Source organism: Canis aureus, chromosome 36, assembly GCF_053574225.1.
Source record: "Canis aureus isolate CA01 chromosome 36, VMU_Caureus_v.1.0, whole genome shotgun sequence".
NCBI classification, from domain to species: Eukaryota; Metazoa; Chordata; class Mammalia; order Carnivora; family Canidae; genus Canis; species Canis aureus.
Window position 1 is genome coordinate 11,232,812 of NC_135646.1, and position 25,345 is coordinate 11,258,156.

A 25,345-nucleotide genomic window follows, 5' to 3' on the forward strand; every position below is an offset into this window, starting at 1 on the left:
CTTCTCACAAGTGATGTCCACCTTTTATACACAAAAAAGCATTTGTATATATGTATGTGCATATATATCTTTTTTCTTCTTCATATTTGATTGTAGATAAGATGAATTTTGACTTTGTGAATCTTGTTTATTGACACTGAATGAAAATCAGAAATAAAACATAATTGAGAGCCCTTAACTAAATTTGCATACTAATATCATTTCTAAAACCTTTTACAGAGGGTTTCTATTACAGTGTAAAATGTTATAGATTTGAGACACAGGTCTTATTTATTTCTTAATCCTTTAACAGTTAGCCCAAAGCCCCATATATTGTGATGCCCCAATTAACATTTGTTGAATAATTGCATGACAGAAGAAATGAATGAATGGCAGATATTGTCCTAATGATGACTATCTTCTTATCAAACATCTAATTACAATTAGTATTTGAAGTTGATTACATTGTAAAAATAACCACACAGTGCTCATCTGAATCTGTTTTAGAGACACCAACCTACTGGAGATAATAGAATTTGGTCTCTAGAAAAAATAGATTTGAGGCTATTAGAAAATAATTTAAAATAAATTATAAGATGACATATTTTATTATGTAGTCTACATCCATATCAGTTGGGTGTTTTGTTTGTTTGCTTGCGTTTTTTTGTTTTTTTTTTTTCCGTCCAATAGGGTTATGCGGCTAAGAACTGGCTTCTAAAACTTTCAAACATTTTGTTAGAAGGTCACCTTAGATTAGGCTTTACATGTAGATTATCTAAAGATACAGTCCAAATGTCTTTTGCACTCCCACTTCTCACAAGTCTAACATTAGCACACTTAAAAAAAAATTGTTGTTTCTTTTTTAGATATATCATTACCTTGAATAAGCAAGTTTGGATTGATGACCCAGGGCAGTGGAGTGGATCAGGGCTTTTGTTTATAGTTATGTAGGTTTATCACTATAAGGCATGTGGGAATAAAAAGCAACCTACCTTCTTATGGCAAGCTATGTGGCCTAGCATGGCGTTTATTTCACCCAGAAGAGAAGCATCTTTCTGCGTTTGCATAAAGGCATCAGCCTGAGTTGGGGATTGCCTGCAAGGAAGAAGGCCCTTAAAAAGGAGCATGTGGTTAACACCATACCATGTTTTACTCTTGCTATTGTTCACTTTTGCCAGCTACTGATATAGCTGGATTGAATGTCTTTAGAAGGCACTTATATTGCATATTATCAGCCAAGTAAACATTTGCTGATGCAGAGAATGAAAAAAAATTTCATTCTGCAACCAGTGCAATAGAAAGGCCATAGGGCATTTCTTAATGTACATCTTTTTCAATGCTTAAGAAACCAGCCTTAATATGTGAGCATAGTTTAGGAATATCTAGTCCGATTCCTTCTTTTAAATATTTCTAACAGGAGAAAAAAAAATCCCACAAACTCCACTTTAATTACAATGAATGGCAAAGGTCTCACAGTGATAAGGCATCACAAAGAGGCTGGTTTTTATTACACACAAGGGGATGGTCGAAGGCATGATCATCTAGGGAAGAAAGATGGTTACTAATGTTTACATACTTAGCTCCCACTGGCATTTCACCAGCTTGGAGGTTTGCACTGTCCCTCTTAATCTGAGAGAGTGCATCCAGATTCACAGCAAGACCTCAAGGAGAGCCAGATGATGGGGCAGATGGCAGATGACTAATTTGGCAAGCCTTGATGAGTGGAAATTGTTCGCTTTAATTGCTTGTCAAGTCCAGTACCTACATTAAAGTTAAGGACCTAGCACTTCCATAGGAAATGAAATACTACAAAGTAAATAAGAAGGATTCTGGGTGGGGGAGTGGTAGGAGGTGGGAAGAATAATAAAAAAGGCTGGGAGAGATTTGTGGCAAGACGGTGGTCAGGGCAATATTATTTTATCCAAGAATAGATGACAGAAATGCAATTTCTAAATCTGTAAAGTCTATTATGTTTTTTTTTTTCGGCTTTCCACATAGGAATTTTATGAGATGTAATTTAAGAGAAAATACAATAAAATAAAGTATTTAAAAACAGGAAAATAGTGAGGGACCAGAACTAAGAATTATGCACAAGTAGTTACAAGTCATCTTTTGGTGATACATATCATGCATTTAAAATCACTTGTAATTATTTTGATTTCACTAGGCTAACTTTTGAAATATAAAATGGAAAAAAAAATGGACCCATTATAAGGATAACCTATTGGGAAGAATGAATTAGAATAGACGACTCACAAGGCATATAATTCATAAACAGGAGACAATCGTGTAATTTTTTGTATTTATCAGTTTTTGGTCATCACCAGTGAGATGATTTCCTTTTGCAATGTAAGTTAGCAGTTTAAACATCTTAGAGGGCATTTAAAGACTAGTGTAGGTAAAGAAAAGATGTAAAAGACAGATCAATTAAATTTTAGCTGAATCTACACATAGCAGTACATATAGTCTATGGACTTGGTTTCCTCAGTCTGTGCTATAGGATGCCTGTCTTTCCTAGCTACAGTTCTTATTAGTGAAGATCTACAATGCCAAATGCCCTTTTTGTGTGGCTCAGGTATATTTAGAAAATGTTTTCACTAATTTCAGCAGGTTCTCTGTTTTATTACTTTTGAAGTCAGTAAAATAGTGGTAGGAAACAGATTCAAAGAATACACTATAGGGTCAGTTACTATTTTTTTTAAAGGTACCAATTTTTACATTGAAAAAATATTTTATTTCCAGCTTATATAATGTAAATTACAAATCAGAGTTCCTATTTTGGCATTACTTTATTTTAGTTCCTTAAAAGATGATTATAGAGAATACAAAAGTTCTGAAATATAAACTCATTTTCTTTATCACTTTGGATATAATTATTCATAAAAGGACCAAAGCATAAAATACCTGGAAAACAATATAATAAGGATGTCTTATTAAATCCATACAGGAACATATTTAACTCTAACAGATATACAAGCCAACTTGAGTGTGTGAGTGTTAGTTTATACACAATAAAATTTATGTTTTTTTGGTGTATAGTTCTCTGAGGTTTAACTGTAGGGATCTAGGTAATCACCACCAGGGTCAGTATGCAAAATACTTCTGCCATTTCCCAAATCTCCCTTCTGCTCTTTTAGTAAGACCCTCACTATCCCTCTACTCCATCCCCTCCCAGCCACGGATCTGTTCTATCCTTGTAGTTTTGGCTTTTTACAAAATGATGTATCAATAGAATCATATGGAGCCTTTTATAATTGTGGGTAGCCTTTTGAGCCCTGCTTCTTTCAGTTAGCAGAAATCCTTTGAGAATTTTCCATGTTGATATATCAATCATCCGTTCATTTTATTGCTGAATAGATATTCATGGAATGTATATAGCTTATCATTTCATGCATTGGAAGACATTTGAGTTATCTCCAATTTTTTGTGAATTTGAGTAGAGCTTCTATAAACATTCATGTACATATTTTTCTCTTGTGATTTTAATAATATTCATTTCTCTACCTCACTTTAAGATTACAGCACATAATACATGTAACACACAAACTATGTGTTAATCATCTGTTTATTTCATCAATAAGGCTTCCAGTCAGCTGTAGGCTATTTACTGGTTAAGTTTTGGGGGAGACAAAGTTATATGAGGATGTTCGACTACATGGAGAATCAGTGCCCACGTTGTTTAGGATCAACTGTACTTCTGATTAACTACCTATAAATTAAAGATTCTCTCCTCAAGTGCCATTAACTTGCTAGAAAAACTCACAGAGAAACATTTTTACTCATTAGGTTATCTGTTTGTTATAAAAGGTTATAACTCAGGAATGGCCATATAGAAGAGATACAGAAGGCAAGGTGTGGGAAAGGCTGGGAGCTTTCAAGCTCTCCTGGAGCAACTCCACATGTTCACTGTTGACCTTAAAAATAAAACTACTAGTTATTTTACCAACAAAATTGTTTTTACTTGGGAATAGCAGAGAATTGCAATCCGGGACAAGCAGGTTGCTGCAAAACTATATGCAAGTCCCCTCAAGTACGTATTTTTTATGGGAACATAATTCCTCATTTATATAGGGACCTACAAATGAGAGTGTTGGGTCATTCCATTAAGCGCATGTTTAATTTATAACTTTGTAAGATGTTGCCACGGTTTGACCTACTCAAGAGCATCCATTGAATTCAGCCAATTACACAGTATAAAGTAGATTTTAAGTAAATATCATAGAAATAAATTCAATCCCAGGATTTTCGAGATGAGAGGAAACATAAAGATATCTTATTTGAGGGATCCCTGGGTGGCGCAGTGGTTTGGCGCCTGCCTTTGGCCCAGGGCACGATCCTGGAGACCCGGGATCGAATCCCACGTCGGGCTCCTGGTGCATGGAGCCTGCTTCTCCCTCTGCCTGTGTCTCTGCCTCTCTCTCTCTCTCTCTCTCTCACTGTGTGCCTATCATTAAAAAAAAAAAAAAAAAAAAAAAAGATATCTTATTTGAGAAAGGAGAAAATTGGAACCGATGAGAACAAAATAATTGGTCAAGTTTACATGGCTAGAAAGTTCTGGAACAATGGAGTCCCATCCTCTACTTTCTTTGTCCAGTGTTCATTCCTTTAGATCAGGCTGATTGAGCACATCACCATGCAAGATGTATATTTTGTTTTACTTTAATATATTGCATAATGCACATATACTATATACTACATATATGAATAAATGGTAATAGCTAACAATGAACTCTGTCAATGAGTCAGACGTTGTACAAAGCAAGTTACATGTATAGACTCACTTAATCCCCACCCAGTTTATTATATGGTGGTTGTTATTATGTCCATTTTACAGAAGAGAAAATAGAATGACAGAGTCTGAGTAACTTGTCCAAGATTACTTTGTAGGTCAATGATTGAGCTACATTTTATGCTGGACATCTAGCTGTAGGTCCTCTGTTCTTAACCTCTAAGCTGGGTTTATTATTAAAAATACTTAGTGCAAAATCCTACTATGTAATACAGCAGCAGAGACTCCGAATGGTGACGTTACTTGCTCAAGTTTACTCAGCTTTTAAAAATGGAAAAACCAACATATTTGACCCTGGCTCAGTTATGGTTCTTAGTGACTCCAAAGTCTATTTATTTACTCAACAAATATTGACTGAAAGCCTCCTATGTGCCTGCTCTTTCAAGTATTGAGCTGACAAAGAGATTGCCTCCTACAGAGGTTGCATTGTAATGCAAAAACGTAATAAAGAAGTAAACAAGCAAAATGTCTAATGCAATTTTAGATAGCAATAAAACAAAAATAAAAAAGGCAAAAAGAAGACAGAATATGATGTATGAGAACATGCTACTTATTTTAGATAAGATGGTCAGAGAAGGCTATTTTGAAGGGGTGACATTTGAGCAAAGACCTGAATATGGCCATGTTGAAAAGTTTGGATTTATATAATACATATGAGTAGAAGCCAATGAGTGTTTTCAGTAGGGGAGTGCTGTTTTTAAAAAGATCATCTGGATCCTGTGCAGAGAATAAATTAATCAGGACATGTGGGGAATCCAGGAAATCAGAAGGGAACCTACTGTCAAAGTCCAGGAGAGAGAGAGCCGTGACTTGTATTAAATGACTAAAATAGTGGAAGTGGCAAATTTGGCTTCATTTGCAGATATATTTTGAACATAGGGCTGCCAAAACTTGCAATCTCTATGTAACTGTAACAGCACTCAATAATAGTCACGAAAAATGTTGGCTATTTCTTATGTGCTATTTAAATATTTTATTTTTTGAGATTTACTATAGCTCCAGATTTTTAAATGCCCAACAATGTTCATTAAACTAAAGCATATTTATTATGTTAATATTTCTGAAAAGGAAAGTACTTTTTAAAAAGATTTTATTTGTTTATTCATGAGAGACACAGAGAGAGCGGCAGAGACATAGGTGGAGGGAAAAGCTGGCTCCCTTTAGGAGCCCAATGTGGGACTCGATCCCAGAACTCTGGGATCAAGACCTGAGCTGAAGGCAGATGCTCAACCACTGAGCCACCCAGGCATTCCAAGAAAGTACTTCTTATTATTAAATCAGATAGAAAAATTAGAAAATTTATCAAGTTGCCATATGTGTTTTTCTATACAGACAGTCCATGAATTATGTACAGCTTATATATATGACTCGTTGCTTCTTTACTATGTACCTTGTACTATCACATTTAATCAATATATATATTTTTCCATGATACTAGGTCAGCAGTAGATGCTAAAAATGCTAAAAATAATTATTTCTTTCTTAATTCATATCTCGTATAAGCTTTCAATTTGAAAGCCAAAAATTTGATTGATTGATTGATTTTACCCTCTTGTCTAGCAAATGGAGTAGTTTCCACAGCCGTAACAAGCCTGGAGGCAATAATTGATTTTTAGTATTAATATGGAAATTGTTACTGTTTTATCATTCTGCTTCTAACATTATTTTCCCCATGAATCCAACAAATAATTTTGTTAACCTGCCCTTGTATATTGTTATGAGCTCCTAATTGTATTCCTAATTTTTTACTAAAGGAAGATTATGTAGTTCACTCACTGTTAGTAATAAATCTTAACAGGAGTAAAAAGCCCATGTTTGCAACTATAGCTACATTTGTAGCTGAATCAATACCAAATAGAATAATTGGTGAATTTATTAAGGCCTCACATATAGCTTTCCTGCTGGAGTTACAGTTGGAATAAAAACTCTAGGAAGCCCAAGTAAATTCAGGATTTTTTTGAAACTTGAAGTATTATAGGCTTATAGTTTAAGGACTTAATAATAGTGTTGACAAAGGGGACTGAATTTCGTTAAACTTGTTTTGGCTGGTAAGGAAGATTTTTCAATTCTGTTTGATAAACAACTTTGTGAAATCAATGAAACTTGATGGTTTAAGCATTGTCTTGTATACATTGCCTGATGGTAAAATCGATTGACAAATGGAAGTTGTGAGGCATTCAGTGAAGGCTTCATGAAGAGAAATACAAATGATTTTTATGCATTTATCCAAACGAGTTCTCTTAAAATCAAGTCTGTCTTTCAAGATGAACGTTATGAAGGGTATATTTGTCGTTATAAATAGCAGAGTTGAATCAAAAATAAATATACAGAAAAGCCTCCCTGAGACAAAAATATTTCCTAAGTTGAACTGTGTATAGTAAAAACTTCAAATACCAGAATGTTTGGAGAATATTCTAATTAATCAGATTTTCTGTTTATTGGAGGATTTTTTGTTGTTGAAAAATATTTCTAAACATATTCCAAATTTATGTTTTCATATGGTATATGCAAAACACAGCTGATCATTTGTTAAACAATGGAAACTTTTCTGAATTGATGGTTATTTTCTGAATACCAGTTATAATTGTTTTTAGAGCAAGTAAATACATATTATTAAATGATAATTTATTGCAAAGCACTCTGCTGTATAGCTCAGTAAACACAAAGAACAATTAATAAATTACACCTTACTTCAAAGAGTTATTAGCCTTTGTGGATTTCTTAATGTAAAGAGATTATCATAATAGTAGTTAATAACTAATAATAAAAAATTTGTATAACTTTTTTCATATATGCAGGATGGGAAACATGGAAAAATACTTAGTTATTATAGTTATATGAATAAATATTTCTCCCAAAATCTGTTTAATTTTCTGTAGAAAAGATCAGAATACACTAGCTATTTTAGAAAACTTTTCATTTAGATGCTTTCATATTAATTTTTATATATTGATATTAACATACAGGTGGCATTGTACGTATTTTAGAAATAATGCAGCAAGTTTATTAATCAATGTATAATTTCTCCAGCAGTAGTAGTTTAAAAATATAAGCTTGTTCTCATTGGAATTTAAAATAATTGAAATCTATATTTCATAAACCCATATCATAGTACCTTTTCTCAACAGACATTTTAGAAGTTTATAAAGATTTTGTTATAAATTTGCTAGGAGCAATAAAATAAAGATTATGGATTATAGAGACTCCTAGGGAGTCTCTATAGTATATTGGGAGGAAAAAAAGCTGGGCTTTGATATTGGCTGATAAGGATCATGTACATGAATCAATCACTTCTTGTCCCCTGCTTATTTGAAAAATGTTGTACTTATCAACAGAAATTCATTTTTTTCTTTGTGTTTATTAGTTTTAATAAGTGAACCTCCCACAGAATCAGTAAAATGTTCAAATGATCAAGAGTGATGTACTTTCTTCAGAAACAGACTATTAACTATAGAGAACAAATTGGTGGTTCCCAGATAGGTGAGTGGGAGGGAGGATGGGTGAAATAGGTGATGGGGCGAGAGGGCACTTGTAGGGGCACTTAGGTGGCTCTGTCAGTAAGTGTCTGATTCTTGATTTCAGCTCAGGTCGTGATCTCAGAGTCTTGAGACCAAGCCCGGCTTTGGGCTCTGTGCTGGGCAAGGAGCCTGCTTAAGATTCTCTCTTTCCCTTTCCCTCTCTTCCTTTCCTTTTCTCCTTCTCCCTCTCTTCCTGCTCCTCTGCCATTTCCTTCACACTTGCATGGGGGCTCTCTCTCTCTCTCTCTCTCTCTCTCTCTCTCCATAAAAAGAAAAGAAAAAGAAAAAAGAAAAACAGGAGCGCACCTCTTGTGATGAGCACTGGGTGCTATATGTAAGTTTTGAGTCACTAAATTCTACACCTGAAACTAATATTAAACTATACATTAACTAACTGGAGTATGAATAAAAACAAACAAACAGAAACAAACAAACAAAAAAGAATGATTTTGTAGTTTCATTCTGAATTGAAGTTAGTCAAACAACCAGACAAAATAGTAAAAATTACTTAAGGTCAAAAGCAAATAACTAGAACTTAACCTTTCTTATGTATAATATTTTAGCAGCTACAACCAAAATTCACCATTCTTTTTATGCTAATGATAATAAAGTAATGTAAAACCTTAATTGTTTGAAAACCCTAGTTATTTTTAGCTCATTTCTCAGAAAATATCTAGGGTGTGTCTCAGGTCTTATGGTCTAAAATGGTGGTTCAAGGTTTAGCCATCCATCCCCCTTCCAGGCAGCACATTGGAGGAAGGTGTGAAGGAAAGACGCAAAGTGGGCTCCAACCTGTTTTAAATGAAGTTCTGGCAAAGTGCCATACACCATTACCTCCGAGGGGAGCAGTGAACTGAAATCTTTATTTGAGGTGGCCACATGCTCAGCTGAAGGCTATGTAGTCTACGCCTCTGAAGGAAGAGGAGATTGCGTATTGAGGATTCCAGAAGTCTTTGCCTCCATCCCTAGCACTCTACAAAAGCTGCATTCTCAGTGGCAGCAAATGAATTCCAGCATGGTGTGTTGAGCAACTTGGCACTCAGAAAGGGAGGAGGCAGGGGAGTAGCTTGGAGGTAATAAGCTGGCGGGAACCTGGAGAGAGGGAATGATATTTAACATGTCTTTATATGTTAGATTTCAGGAACAGTCTAAAGATTATATATTGGTTTTCTAGGGCTCCTGTAACAAAGTACCACAAACTATAAAGCAATAGTAATTTATTCTTTCACAGGTCTGGAGGCTAAAATTCCAATATCAAGGTATCAGCAGGGCCCCTGAGACTGGGGAGAAATCTTACTTTGCCTCTTCCTAGCTTCTGGTGATGGCCATCAATTCTTGATGTTCCTTGGCGTGCAGCTGTATCTCACTCCCATCTTTGCCTCTCTAGTTACATATATATATATATATTTTTTTTTTCTGTTGTTGTTTTCCCTCGCTGTGGATCTTTGTGTCCACATGGTGCTTTCCTCTCCTTAGAAGGACACGATCATATTTGATTTAGGACCTACCCTAATGTCTTCATCTTAACTCCATTACATCTACAAAGACCCTGTTTCTAAACAAGGTCATAGTCACGGACAGCAGGGGTTTGCCTTCAATATGTCTTTTAGAAAGATAATTCCACTTATAGAAGAATATTTCTAGAAAATATACTGTTTGATGAACTTTAGACATGCAGACAAAGAAAGATTATGGTTCCTTTGTTTGGTTTTAGCAATGAGCTTCCCTTATGAGCAAAGGTCTACATTATTCTTCAAGACTTTTAGATTTAGGTTTTTGTTTATTGTGATAAGTCAGTGAGCAACAACAGTTGTTAAGAGGTCTTAATTATTGGAATGTATCCATCTAGATTTTTTTTCCCCTTTGTATATGGGAAGCTGTTTGCTTGAAACCCATTCCCTTGAATACCACCAAGGCATTATGACTTGTCATTTCTGTGTGCCTAACGTGTAACTGTTTCTATGACTTTATTATGTAGCTCTGTTCCAGTGTCTTCAAAGTTTACACAGTATATCTTGCCTTACTTTGGGTATGTTATGTAACTTACTCAAAGAAGATTATTTTACACCCATTTCTTTTTCAACTTTCCATACTATTACTAAAAGATTCATAATCTAGGGGTTTTTTTCAGTCTATTGAAGATTAAAGTTGGTACATTAAGTGATAAAGATCTTGTACAGGCAGGTATACAAATCATAAGTAACAACTAAAACTCTGGCTTCTGGAAGTCAAGGAAAATATCAACACATCCAAAATAAAAAACACACATGTGTGTGTACCCCTCAGTGCTCACCTGTGAAAAGACTCAAGATCCATGCTGTCCAAGACGGCAGACTGAGCTCCTTTCCTAGTAGTCCATCATACCTTAGAATACTAATGAATATACAGAGATGATCCAGTTGATACCAAAAAAAAAGCTCATATTTTATAACATATTGTTTCTAGTATATGTTTAAAATGTATATGCTACAAATGTGATGGTTTTAATTTTCCCTCACTGTTCTGTTTCTTTGGAATCCATGCCATCTTACTCTCTGTGCTTATTAGTGCATGAAATTTAGGAATATAAAACTATGATATAATTTACATGTCTTATCTAAAAAAGCTGAACTCATAGAAACAGAGTGGTGGCTGTCGGGGGCTTAGGGGTAAGGAAAATGGGGAGATACCCATCAAGGGTATAGACTTCCAGGTATAAGATGAGTAAATTCTGAGGATCTAAGCAAGAACTTGGTGACTATAATTACTATACTATATTATATATTTAAAAGTTGTAACAGAGTAGATCTTAAATATCATTACAAAAAAAATGGTGATTAGGGGACATGAAGGTATTAGCTAATGCTTCCGTGGTAATGCTTTTAGGATATGTAAGTGTATCAAATACATTGTATACCTTACATTTATACAATGTTATGTGTCAATCATATCATAATATAACTGGGGAAAAATAAAAGCGAAGATACCTATTTGTGTGGTTTATGGGTGTTCATGGCATTCAAAATAATTCAGGGAATCAGAGTAGAGCATGTGGAATAGAGAGCTGAGGGAGACATTGTCATTGTGCATGTCATAGGAAGGTTATATAACTTCCTCTGTATCTTCTTGTCTTGGCAGTGTGTGCAGGAACAGAGAACAAGCTGAGCTCTCTCTCTGACCTGGAGCAGCAGTATCGAGCTTTGCGCAAATACTATGAGAACTGTGAGGTGGTCATGGGCAACCTGGAGATAACCAGCATCGAGCACAACCGGGACCTCTCCTTTCTGCGGGTAAAGCTGTCTCTTTATTTCTCTTCTCTTCTCTGTGAGTGGACAGTAGTGTCACAATGCATAAAGACAGACCAGTTTGCTTGTATTTGATGGTGATGCTTTTCTGCCCAGCAGGGACCATGACTATAGGCGGCAGAAGCTAAGAGAAACCGAGGCACACATAGGAAAAAAACAAGAGTAACAGTGCCCTGGTGACTGACACCTTGAGTTCAGAGCAGTTACTACTACTCCAAGATTGATGAAAGATTCTGTTAGCCTATGGTATGTGGTATCTAGCAAGTCTGCCTTGTTCTGAATTGCAGGCAAGAGGAAAAGTGCTAGGTTGGGGACTAGGAGAATCAAGGGACCAATCAGATAAGAATTAGAAACTTTAGTAATCTCACTTTCTGTCCCTTTTCTGTCACTTTGGAAATTTCAGGCTACTCCATATTACTGTAATAAGGCTAATACTGTTATCTGCAGAAGAAAAATGACATCTATTTTTGAAAACCTACAAATTTGTTAAATTAGACACAGGGAACTACACGTACTCATGTAGGTTGATCTACGTATGCACGTAGATGCATATGTGTGTATATAAAGTTACGCAGAGACAACCAGTCCTTCTGCAAACTTGTTTTGGCTCTCATTCGCAGCCTTAGTCTGTTAAACAGATTTTCAGTGCCTAATGCCTTCAGTTTCCTGTTTTGCTTTAACGAGAATAGGTAATAGAACAATCTGAACTTCAAAGAGATATGGTCTTCTAGCAAACCCATGAATTTATTCTTTACATAAGAACTAATATGTTTTAAATGACAGCATCCCTATAATATAGTTGATTTTTTTTTCAGTGATATTTACACATTTCTCAGGAGTACTGTCTTGTGGAAATCAAGACAAAGTGTTTCAAATACTGGTACAGTAAACTACTTAGGAGATAGTGAATTATTTAAAGAACTATGGTAATTCAAATAATTTACACTTAAGTATAAAAAAAGGCAGTGATTTTTAAGTACTTCAAATGTAAAAATATATATAGGAGGGTAATAACCTCAGAAAAATAAATCACCGCAAAACTTAAGCGACACTCTGAAGCTTACAATACCTGTTTATAAAATGACTGTCATACTAAGATCGGTATAGGGACTGAAGGTGTTTCCATATCCTACTGCTTGATTGGAAGAGCACTGGTTCTATAAATTATATGTCAAAACTTTTTAATAATTATGATATTTAGTTATGACATCTTTGTTTATCAAAAGTAAATAGTAAAAATTATCTAAATTCTAGAATGAAGGAGACTTGGAAGGGCTTACCACATTTTTTTTTTTTTTTTTCTTTTTTGGACTACTGTGTCAAGGAGAGAATACATGTAAGCTATCTTAGAGTAGCCACTTCAGAGGAATGCATCATTAGTTATTACCATTTGTTTACAAGCTTCTAATCTGTGTTGATTATTTTCAGATAGATTTTATTCTTCAACATCAAAATAAGATTTTGATGGCATATGAGCTGATTTGGTTAGAAATGCCAAGAACCTCAATGATGTTATAGAAAAGGAAAATTGAGATCTTAATTCTGAATCAGAATAGGTTAAAGAAGAAATATGTTAAATAGTTTATTCAATCAGAGTAGTATGAGAAAAATTTAAAAGGCAGTCTCAGACCTTTGTTTTTCTTCTTGTGTTTTCTTGGCTTTGTTTGTTGTACATGGAATGAAATTCCACTGGCTCAACAAAAAATTGTCATGGGTATTGTAAATGACATTCATTAAAATAGGCAACATAAAATGTTATGATTATTATATATTTTATAATTTTAAAATTCTTTAGCTCTTATAAGGTACAGAATACAGTGATGAAAAATAGACTCAAGTCAATTTTTAAAATTCAGAAATGTGAAAATAACCTACAGATCTTTGAGCATCATGGTCTATATTGTTGGATAGTCTATCTTTTTTAGGAACCATTGTGAGTAAAAAATAAGGTAAGTTAATACAATAAACAGACTTGAGAAAGGATAAAATAAGGATGACTAGGGTTTCTACTTGGAACAAGAAATAAGCTGTTTCTTTAAAAAAGTAATTTTTAGTACCTTCAGTCACATCTCTGAAAGTTCATGTAAAGTTTGTACTGACTCACGAACATATCTTTATTTTCATCTACTTATTTAAAGATGGCTCTAATCGTATTTTTTTTCCTTACTAATAACACCTTTTTTTGTTGCTTCACTCATCTACTATTTCTTTGGAAATTAACCATTTCTAGTCATGATTTCATATGTTCACTCAACAGATAGTCAGCCCAAGAATACAATAGTAAGTAATTTTATTATCCTTGACTTCAGCAATCTTACAGTCTCGTAGAGGGTTACAGTTGAGTAACACATAAAGATTGTATATGTGTGTGTGTGTATGTATTGTATGTAATATGTATATATGCATATATAAAAAATACAGTTGTGAAGACAGAAATGAGAAGCTAGAATCTAAATGCAGGTAGGGTGTTGTGGCATGGGTGCCGGGCAAAGAAAGGAATGGCTAATTCTGAAAGATTCAGGAAAGATTTCATCAAAGAGGTACTTGAATTGAATCATGGGAAAATGGGTAGGGGCTTACAAGGTGGGTGGATGGAAGAGAAGGGCTTTCCAATGGGAGTAATGTAAGTGAAGGCTTAGAAAGAAGGCCCAAAGTCAGAGTTAATAAATGTGCACTTAATGTTTACTGTTGTAGACATTAGACGTATGCATGCAAATAAATCACATCTGTCTCACCTTCATGGAATCTGTAGTGTGGTATGAATGAAGATAAATTTGGGGATGGAGTAAAATATTACATTGGAGAGGTAGACAGTCATATCACAGATAGGTAAGCAATGACTGTTAGCAGAAATCTTCATCATGCTACTGTCTTGGGTGAGCCACTGTTTCTAACTGTACGTTAAAATATGCTGAAAGCTCTCCACTTACAGGTTTTCTCCACTATTCAAAACTCACTTTATGTCGCTTTGCTTTTATGTAAGACCTACACGACTACCAGTTTTCGCTAATCAAGAGAAATCTGAAGGGGATTTTCACTTTTACAAAGTAATAATTGCCTCTTTCCTTTGTACCATTTCAGAGTAGGGAGGGTTTAATAGGAACACTCTACTTCCAGATAGCAGGGAGAAACTGTATTATAAAAATTTCACTCCAGATAACTACACCATGGTTCATTTGTGTTCTTGATGGCTTCCCTCCAAAGTACATAATCTGTCTAATATTGGCACCTCATAATAAGTAGAGTGGATGTAAAGGAAAACTAGTTCTTTTACATTATGCTATCATTCCAATAAGTTTTGAATTGTATGAGAGAGTAGTAATCTTGCATTAACCTAATCTATGCATCCCATAGCCTTCAGATATATTTATGTAACTGTAATTCCCTGAGCAACCTCTTCCCGAGGTGTGCAATTTCCCTTTCTCTCAGAATGAGTCAAACCTATAATGTATTCAGAGAGACATCATAGATAGGGATCTTAAATTTAATTCCAGAACTAATTTCTGTCTTTAAGAATGTAAAAAAAAAAAAAACAAAAAACAAAAAAACAAACAAAAAAAAACTTTCATTTTTAAAAAGATCTTCCATCCTTATTTTCTTCTCTAATTAGCAAGTTCACAGCATTTTGTTTTATTATTTATTTTGTATGAAACCATTCTAATGTCTATAATTCATGACTCTGTACCCTAAAAGTCACTATCTAAATAGTCACTGTCTAGGACAGTACTTAAAATATCATAAGCTTTCATTAAGTATTTGTCAAGTGGACAAATATTTTTTGTAAACTTTAATAATATTTTATGGATAATTATTTCATGAATTATATGTTCCCTAGATGAATATGTCCACCTCTCCTCATGTTATTTCAGTATAACATCACCACACATTAGCTGTGTGGACATAAGACACACACTGGGTTAATCCTTTCCTGTGAGTTTCTTTTTTTTTTTATTTTATTTATTTATTTTTTTATTTATGATAGTCACAGAGAGAGAGAGAGAGAGAGAGAGGCAGAGACACAGACAGAGGGAGAAGCAGGCTCCATGCACCGGGAGCCCGACGTGGGACTGGATCCCGGGCCTCCAGGATCGTGCCCTGGGCCAAAGGCAGGCGCCAAACCGCTGCGCCACCCCGGGATCCCTCTTTTTTTTTTTTTAATTTTTATTTATTTATGATAGTCAGAGAGAGAGAGAGAGGCAGAGACATAGGCAGAGGGAGAAGCAGGCTCCATGCACCAGGAGCACGATGTGGGATTCGATCCCGGGTCTCCAGTATCGCGCCCTGGGCCAAAGGCAGGTGCCAAACTGTTGTGCCACCCAGGGATCCCTCCTGTGAGTTTCTATATCAGTTTCTTAACCATTTGGGTACCAAAATAGAGTTATCTTTTCTGTGTGAGGTTTGAATGTCAGTGAGGGCTGTGCAGACAGCAAAATGGAGCCAACACAGTGAGAGAACGGGGAAAGAGAAAATGACCATTCACCCCAAAAACTGGTGAGGACATTTCCAGGCTCCAGTCTGCTTCTGATGACTCGTTGCATTATCACCAGTAGTCCATAGGCTACTCCTGGAACTTGAGAGTAACTTTGAAGGGATTTTCTCTTTTTTTTTCCTTAAACTAGATAAGTTTCTTTTCTTTTCTTTTCTTTTTTTTTTTTTGTTTATTTTCTTTTGTTAAAACCAAAAATATCCCATCTAGTCCATCTCTCAAGATCTCAAGAACTTAGAAAAAGTGGCCTTTTGAAATGGAAGATGTACTTCTATATTATAAATCTAAAAAAAAATCAAAATAAACTAACGAAGAAACAAAAAACCACCCTATAATGTTTTGGAGATACTTCCTTAATCTTTGTTAGATATATTTTACTGAAACACTTTGAAATGCATTATTTTCAAGATGCTTTTATTATATCAACCTTGCTTATCTCTGTAAGCAGCTTTTCACCCAGCTTTATTGTAACCTCCAAGTTTTTGCATTTCTTCTTGGGGAAAAAAGATCTAGTTGACAATATTTAACATTAGACCCCTGAGACACCACGTAGTTGGCTAGATAAAGGCCCTAAAACTTATTTACTATGTACTTTATCACCGTCACAAGGTTAAGACATAATAGAAAACAGCAAGGCATAAAAATCACAGATTTTGTGTTATTGTCTTACACTTTGTGAACTCTCTCAAACAAGGTGAAATATAGCAAATAATGTGAATGAACTTTTAGACCTTTTACCCTCATTAGAATTCCTGAGAGTTTTCTCTCCTTTGTCATTCCATTGGTCTTTGAGATTGCTGGCATTCAATAATTTAATGCTTCTAAAAAGGTACATTTTTAGACCTGCCAGTGTTTATACTTTACATTTATTTTCTCTATTTTATATATTCACTTTAAGTAAATAAGTATTAGGTGCCAAATAAATGTAAAGTAGTACAATATATAATGTAATGTATATATGAAGAGTATGAATACCTACCCTTAACAATTACTACAACAGGTAATAATTTGTAATCTGTGGCTTGAATTTGGTTGTGTGAGAATTGTTTTGGAAATAGTGCTTATTAGGTTTATGAAGAGATAAATTAATTTTAACAGTTGATCCATTGACCTGGGATATTAAAAATATTAGTAATTCATTGAACCTCTCTATGGTGTAGAGTAGACGCCTTATTAAACCCTAATGATTATAGATGTCTTTATTACTGAAAAATGAATAAAAATATTAATACATTAAGATATCTCTTCAAATAGCAGCATTAATATTTTGTTATTGACAGCAAAAGGTGAAGTCTTTGAAAAAGTCATAAAGTATAAATTCTTAAAGCAAAAATATATTTTAAATGTATCTCCTCTCAGATGATGAATAACACATGTTGTTATGGGAAAGTAAATTCTATGAGAAAACTTGTTTTTTCAAAAAAAAGCTGTTTTTATTGTATATTTGGCACAGAGCTGTATGGAATTTTTTGGATATATAAGAAATAATACCATCTAAAACTTTATTTTAAAAAATAAAATTCCAGTATTATTTCTTGATAGAAATCATATAAATAGTTCATTTTTCTCTATCAAAGAAAATGTTTACTTTTATTTTCAAATATTATTTTTGTCTTTTAGTTAATAATTAGTATTATGTACTGTTATGGGGCTATCATGCGCCTTTATTAGGATATATATAGGATTCTTTACATATGAGGATGTTGCTTTACAACAATTCTCTGTTGGACATGAAATTTGCATTGCTTTTCCAGTGCTGGTGATGCACCTACATTATTTCATTTTATACTCGCATACAGTTCCTCTTCTGAGTAAGGTTTGCAAGAAGGCAGATAAAGCTGTAACTCAGAGATTGCAAAGATGCTGCCTGGCTCACTGGAACCTAAGACCTTGGCTTCATTAGCATAGTTCTGTTACAATATAATCAGAGATGATGCTTGGCAGTAATGAGTTTCAAGTTGCAACAAGTTACTCTGCTTTCACCTATTCCTTAGCTGTTTTCAGTAACCAGTCTGGCTTAAAATAAAATTCTGAAATATTTACATTTCAACCTACTTCTAGCTTCAGGGTCTACTTTTTATTGTCCTTTGTCAATTCAAAGCAGATGACCAGAGTTAAATCCAACAGTGTAGGGAATGGTTTTTATAATTGTATTTTTTTCTCATATCCTTCTTATCCTCATTTAACTCTATCTATGCCCTAGTTAAGCTGTCTGCTACATAGCATGATTTATCAAAATGCAACGTTGAAGAATTCATATTTAAAAATAAATAATTTGCCAAGCACTTTATTCCATTGGATTAGAAAATAATTTATTGACTAGATTTTTAAAACAATGGTGACCATTGTCTCTGTTTGGTTTTAGCTCATAATGATTTGTGTGAGAGAGATTGTGTTGCAGAGATTGATTGGAATCAGGATAAGAAAAGTAGTCCCTTTTTAGAATCATAAAAAATTGAAGCGAGAAACACTACTTAGATGAAACATCTATGACATAATAAGGTAGATCATGTATTTTATTTTCATTATTTACGTGAAAGATGATGTAAGTGCATATTTTCTAATACAGCATATCTATTTCAGCTGTGCATGTATTTTGACTGTACTGCATAGTAAGGGAGAACAAGCCTGAATTTAAGTTTTCCTGAATAACTTTGTAACATAAGTAAGTGATATATTTGCCACTCTATTAAATTATAGACAAATAAGATCCCTGTATCAAGTGTTTATATTCTTTAACTGTTTATTCATTGAGCATAGTAGTGTAAGTTTCTCTTCCATGCCACTAATTGGGACAGGTGCCAAGAAAAGATCATGAAATTCAATATCCAAAATGATAGAATGAATCATCATTAGGTTCAAAGAAACTTCACCTTCAAGAAATATGTCTAAATAAGCATTAGAGTAAGACAGAGTGTTTACTTAATTTCTCTTTCTGTTTGAATTTAACATAAAATTATATCTATGGTAAAACATAACGTGTTGCTGTATGTTGATGAAGAAATTTTCGTTGACTGAGATGGGGAATACCAAAAAAAAAAAAAAAAAAGTGGAATAATGTTTAAACACGTCTGTGAGGCCAAAGCAGACATTCCGGGTTAAATGGAATTTTCAAAGCTTTGAGAGTTTCTAAAAGCTGTTTCTAAGATTGTTAAATATAATCCATATGCAATTTTGCATGTATGTATTTACAGCTGGCTTTTAAATTGAAATTTGATTTTGTACTAAATCTAATCATAGAAGTTGTATTGCATTTTAAAAAGCTATGCAATTTATACTTGGCCTAGGGAGAAAACAAAATTTCCTCAAAGGTTAAATACCATTTAATCTGAAAATATACATGAGTCAAAATCGTGATGCTTTTCAGCAATCTTACATGATAAAAGATACAAATGTCTATATTTTTGCCTAGCCAGTTATAGAAGCATATTTTTCAAACTTCATTCTTGATCCTTTAAATGAAATATTAAATAAAATATTTAACAGTTTTATCTAAATATTAAAAACAAAATAAATTTAGTACCTATAAAAAGATATACATTTTGTAGAAAATGAATATTTGAGGAAGTATTGAAAGAAGGATATAAATAAAAAATAATTTACAACTCTAATATACATAAATATATGTATAATAAATATAAATTAGTGACCATTTATATTTATATATGTATTAATTAATAACCATTTTCTAGGATCCAGTAAAATTATTGTAAAATATTAAACCTATATGATGTTTCTAGGAGACTATTACTAAAAAGTGCTTAAAATAAGTTTTTAAGGGATCCCTGGGTGGCGCAGCGGTTTGGCGCCTGCCTTTGGCCCAGGGCACGATCCTGGAGACCCGGGATCGAATCCCACATCGGGCTCCCGGTGCGTGGAGCCTGCTTCTCCCTCTGCCTATGTCTCTGCCTCTCTCTCCCTCTCTCTGTGACTATCATAAATAAATAAAAATTAAAAAAAAATAAGTTTTTAAGTCCCTAAATTATAATGCATTTTCCAGAAAAAAAAAAGCCCTTGTTGCAAATGTACTTAAATTAAAATGAATTTATTAGGATGCTGAGCAGATGCAACATGTTTCTTTACATCTCTGGGGGTTGTGGTATTTAAATTTGGCTTAAATGGCAAGTATAATGAATTTATAGGCTTATTTTAACCTTAATTAGTGAAATATGCAAGTAACAAACCTATTTCATTCTATGATTCTTAGGTACTCTTTGCTTGGGGGAATTAAGTGTACAAAGGTTATTTCTTTACCTCTTTTAATTTAAGTAGCAAAGACCCTGATTCAAAGAGAACAAATGATACTTAACAGGAGTTAAGAGTAACTAGAAGCATTTTGGCAATGGACTACCTTTTAATTCTAAAATCCAAACAGTGGAATATAATCAAATAAAACTTTTAAAAAATTCCTAACTATATACATTTCAATTAGCTTTATTTTTCTTTGATTCTTAAAATGGAACACTGTTTTCTTTCAAAAAAGAAAGATGAGCAATATTATATGAGACTAAATCAATTTTAAAGGTCTTTCTTCAGTCACATAGAGTGTAATTTAAAGTTCAAAGGTATAAAAATGAAATGTGAAGACTGTTGTATTTAGAGACATTGCAATTACTTCTCCTGATCCCTAATTTGAACCCATTTAATTGTAAAATATTATATTAAGATATATAATGAAAGTGATAAATTAAGGTGTTTGTTTTAATAAATATAAGCCTCTTTGAAATCATTTTTATTCAATCTCTACATGGAAATCAGAATATGTAATTGAATGTTGAAATAAATCACCTTAAGCAATTCAGTACCACATGAATTTCCCAAACCAAAAATACCTAATAGGGTACCTGGCATCTGGTAGACTGACCCTTAGTAAGAGGCGACGCTATCTAACCGTGTGGGGTTTCTTTATTTCTTCTCTTAGTCTCTAGGTAGCCTCTATTGAGCTATGCTCTGAAGATGTGACAATAAATTTTTACTGATTTTTTTAGAAGTTCATTTTTTTTTTTAAGATCACACTACCTTTTTTTAAGATTTTATTTTTATTTATACATGAAAGACACACAGAGAAAGGCAGAGATATAAGCAGAGGGAGAAGCAGACTCCACGCAGGGAGCCCGAAGTGAGACTCAATCCCAGAACCCTGGGATCACAACCTGAGCCAAAGGCAGACATTCAACCACTGAATCACCCACGTGCCCCATAGAGGTTCAGTTTTGCATGATAGTGATTTATATTTTCAAAGAGGTGAAATTGCAAGTCAAATACTTGGCTGTTTTTAAGGAATGATCAATAACTAAAAATGTACAAACTCTCTACATAGTGAACGTTGTTTGTCTAAAAGACATCATCCCATGGAATCATTGGGAAGCAGTCATGAAAGAATTTAATGAGGCATCAATGAAGCATTGGGAAGAGTTCATGAAAGAAAAACATGTAAAAAAGTATAAGCAAATTGGACTATATGCTGGATTATATTACTTTTTTTAAAAGAAATTTCCATCCTCTGAGAAAAATGGCCAAAATTCTTGAGTTCCTATATTATCTAGCCCCTGCCTGGTCCTCCACTATTGCTGATGACATTGACACTCATGACTATCTTTCAGTGTTAGCCAACTTCCTGTGTATATTAAGCTCTCTCTTGCTTGATTGCCCTTCCTTTCATTCTAAGACCTCTCCGCCCTTCAAAGGTAAAATACATGCCCCTATTCCTGTCTGGACTAAGATCTGTTTAATTTCCAAATCTCCTTTTAAAGGCCATTTCTTCAGGGAAGCTTTACTAATGCCCATACGTTACTGAATTCTTCCCATTATTACATTCATAGCACTCTATGTTTTTTTTGTAGCACTCCCTTTATAGCAATTGTTTGAGTATTTGTTTAATTTCTGCCTATGCTCCCAAATAATAAGTACCTTTAGGGCAAGGGCCATGTCTAGTTCACTGTAGAATTCTAGCACATAATAGAGTGTCTGTCATATAGTGGCTGCTCAGCAAATATTTGTGGAATGAATAAATAAGGAAATTGAATAACAATATGAATGAATTCCTATATTCTTTATAACTTTTTTATGCAGGAAAAGAAAATTATTGCACTGGCATTTTTTTTCTTTATATTATTTATTTTTCTAATTGAATCTCTTCTCCCTACTGTCAAGTAGAAACAATGGTGTCTTTTATTTAGGTTCCATGAAATAATTTGGCTTATAATAAATAATATGTTAGCTATAGTGGAAACACGGGAAATTCAACTTAGAGACTTAACACTCATATACATTAAAAATCCAATGGGTAGGTAAGTAGTCTGATTGTGGACTCAGTTGTGTGAAGATCAAAGCCATATAACTTCACAACTTTCAGTGTCTTCTTCTCTGGCCTGCCTTGAATATCTGAGGTTCTCTCCATTAACATGATCCCCTATACCCAGTTACTCTTTATAAACTAAGATCTCTATGCTTCTAGAGGCAATTTTCTTCCTCTCTGGAATGCCTTTCCACCCTTCTCATTTTGGAAAATACTCAAACCTTAACACGTTCCCCAAGTTCAATCTGTATTGCCATCCCTGCCTCCTCCCAATCCAAGAAAAATTAGTATTTTCCATATTACCTAGTGTATATCTTTTTTTTTAAGATTTTTAAAAAATTTATTTATTCATGAGAGACAGAGAGAGAGAGAGGCAGAGACACAGGCAGAGGGAGAAGCAGGCTCCATGCAGGGAGCCCGACGCAGGATTCAATCCTGGGTCTCCAGGATCACGCCCTGGGCCGAAGGCAGGCGCCAAACTGCTGAGCCACTCAGGCATCCCCCCATATCTTAATGGCATGTGTAATTCTGTAAGAATGTTGTTGGATTGTGGGATATACTTTGCATTTTTATCAATTTACATAGATATTGTGTAGAGGAAATAAGAGTAAATATTCAATCAACTTTTGGTCTTGGAGCAGATAAACTAGGTTAAGCCTTTTTTACCCAGCGAATTTTGTTATACTGAAACTTTATTCTCTGAAATAAGAAACAGTATGTATAGGCATTTTTAGAGTTACCTTTAGGTTGTCATGAACTAATACCTGATATATATCATTTGTTGAGAGAGGTACAAGGCACTATGCCGATTCTGTCTTCCACTCCTTGTTGCAACCTTATGTCTACTTGTTATTATACTTGTTTTATAAATGATGAAACTTAGGCTCCAAGACATTGAGTAACTTTCTCAGAACTGTACAACATGCTAGTGGGCAAAGCATGCACTTTAACTCAGTTCGTTCTCTTCATAGTTCAGACACTTTCATGTTGCCTTGCTATTGCCCACTATTTGTCAATGACCTATCTGTTACTTAGAACAGGTTTTCTGGGAAAATAATACAAGGCAACTAGGCAACTACTATGTATACGTATATGTATATTTATCTTTATTTTATTTACCTATTTTTATTTATCAAAAAACCAGTGTTTATTGACTGCCAAGTCTTTAATTTGTTATGCGATGCTTCACAAAGTAAATGTTGGTGTATAAGTTAGCAATCCTTACCTTAACCCTTATAAATACTGAAAGAGTGGTACAGATGGTAAATACCACAGGCATAACCAGAATGGATTCTTATCTTCTTGAGACAAGGGCTATATTTTATCTATCTTTATATTTCTAACACCCTGCACCCTGCCTGGTGTGTGTGCATGTGTGTGCGCGCACACACACACACAAACACACTTAGTGTCTGGGATAAATGATGGATGACTGAATAGTGTGTATTTAGATGTGTGTGTGTGTGTGTGTGTGTGTGTGTTGGGGGTGACATAAAAAGGCATCATGGAATAGTTTCCTGTCCCACATATAAGGAGCATGGAAGTCCTCACTTCATCTTAACAAGTGAAAGGCTAAGCAGGCTGAAAAATCAACTTTTCTTGGATCCATAAGAAGAGGGAGAATATAGGGCAAATTGTTGCCCCCAAGACCGTAGAGACAAACAAATACAGAGAATTAAGCTTTACTAAGCTGAAACTACTGCGTGAACCACTGCTGGGATAGGAAAAACTGAGCTGTAATTGACAAGTTGCTGGAGAATCAGGGCAGACAACTATGAGAGTTGAAAACTTCAGGAGGGCCCAGTCACAGGGAGCTACACAATATGGTGAGATTTATTTCCAGGAGCTTGAGCAGTTGCCCACAGTAAATATCCTGGGAAAAATTCCCTCAGGCTTCTGGAGGGGAGGGGGAATGAACGATTTTGAAATGCATTCTTTTCTCCTTAACAAGGCTTGCCTTCAGTGGAGATTAGTTAACCAGAGCCTAATCTACTACAATGATATCAGAGTTTAATTGACATGAGGAAGGGAAATACCCAATCTAGCCACCCTGTTCTACCTAATAAGAGCAGAAAACAGTAACAACAACAAAAAAACAAAACAAGACAAAGCAAAACAAAACCAAAAACCAAATGAAAACAAAACCCCCCAAAAAACTCTGAGAAACACTTGTGATATTCACAGTCCAGAGGCATAGACTCGTTAGAAGCCTGAGATCTAATTATATGAATATAGAATACTTTTCCTTCCCCTACACCATACCACCATATAACTAAAAGCTTATTTAGAAGTTTCTTTTCCCCATCTTGTCTGACTACTAGAAAAAAAATCACAAGGCATGCCCAAAGGCAAAAAAACCCCACAATTTGAAGAGACAGTGAAAGCATCACAACCAGACATGACAGGGTTGTTGGAATTATCAGACTGGGAATTTAACACAACTATGATTAATATGCTCAGAGCTTTAATTGATAAATGGACAGTATGGAAGAATAGATGGGCAATGTAAGCAGAGAGGTGGGAATCCTAAGAAAGAATCAAAAAGAAATGTTAGAGATAAAAACAAAACCAACCAACCAAACAAAAACCCCACTGTAACAAAATTAAAGAATGCTTTTGATGTGCTTATTAATAGACTGGATGTGACTCAGGAAAGAATCTCTGAACTAGAGGATATCTCAATAGGATTTTTGAAGACTGAAAAGCAAAGAGAAACTAGACTGAAAACAAACAAAAATAGAAAAGAATTAATAATGCCTGTGGGGCAGCTAGAGAACGTGTCCCATATACATAATGGAAAGACCAGGAGAAGAAAGCAATAGGAGAAACATTTGTTTCAATAATGACTGAGAATTTCCCCAAATTAATATCACATGCCAAACCACAACTCTAGGGAGCTCAGATAATACCAAGTAGGTATAAATGCCAGAAAAACTACACCTAGACATATTGTTTCCAAACCCTAGAAAATTGAAGATGAAGAAAAAATCC

The 25,345-nt window shown here is 34.4% G+C and overlaps 1 protein-coding gene across 6 annotated transcripts in view; it reads left to right on the forward strand.

The window, feature by feature from the left end:
* The window catches only part of ERBB4 (erb-b2 receptor tyrosine kinase 4), a 1,106,505-nt gene that overhangs the window by 406,217 nt on the left and 674,943 nt on the right, over positions 1 to 25,345 (forward strand). For all 6 annotated transcript variants that reach the window (XM_077885345.1, XM_077885343.1, XM_077885348.1 and 3 more), the window contains exon 2: positions 11,404 to 11,555. In XM_077885345.1, the coding sequence (XP_077741471.1) occupies positions 11,404 to 11,555 (152 nt within the window). The remainder of the gene's footprint in view (positions 1 to 11,403; positions 11,556 to 25,345) is intronic.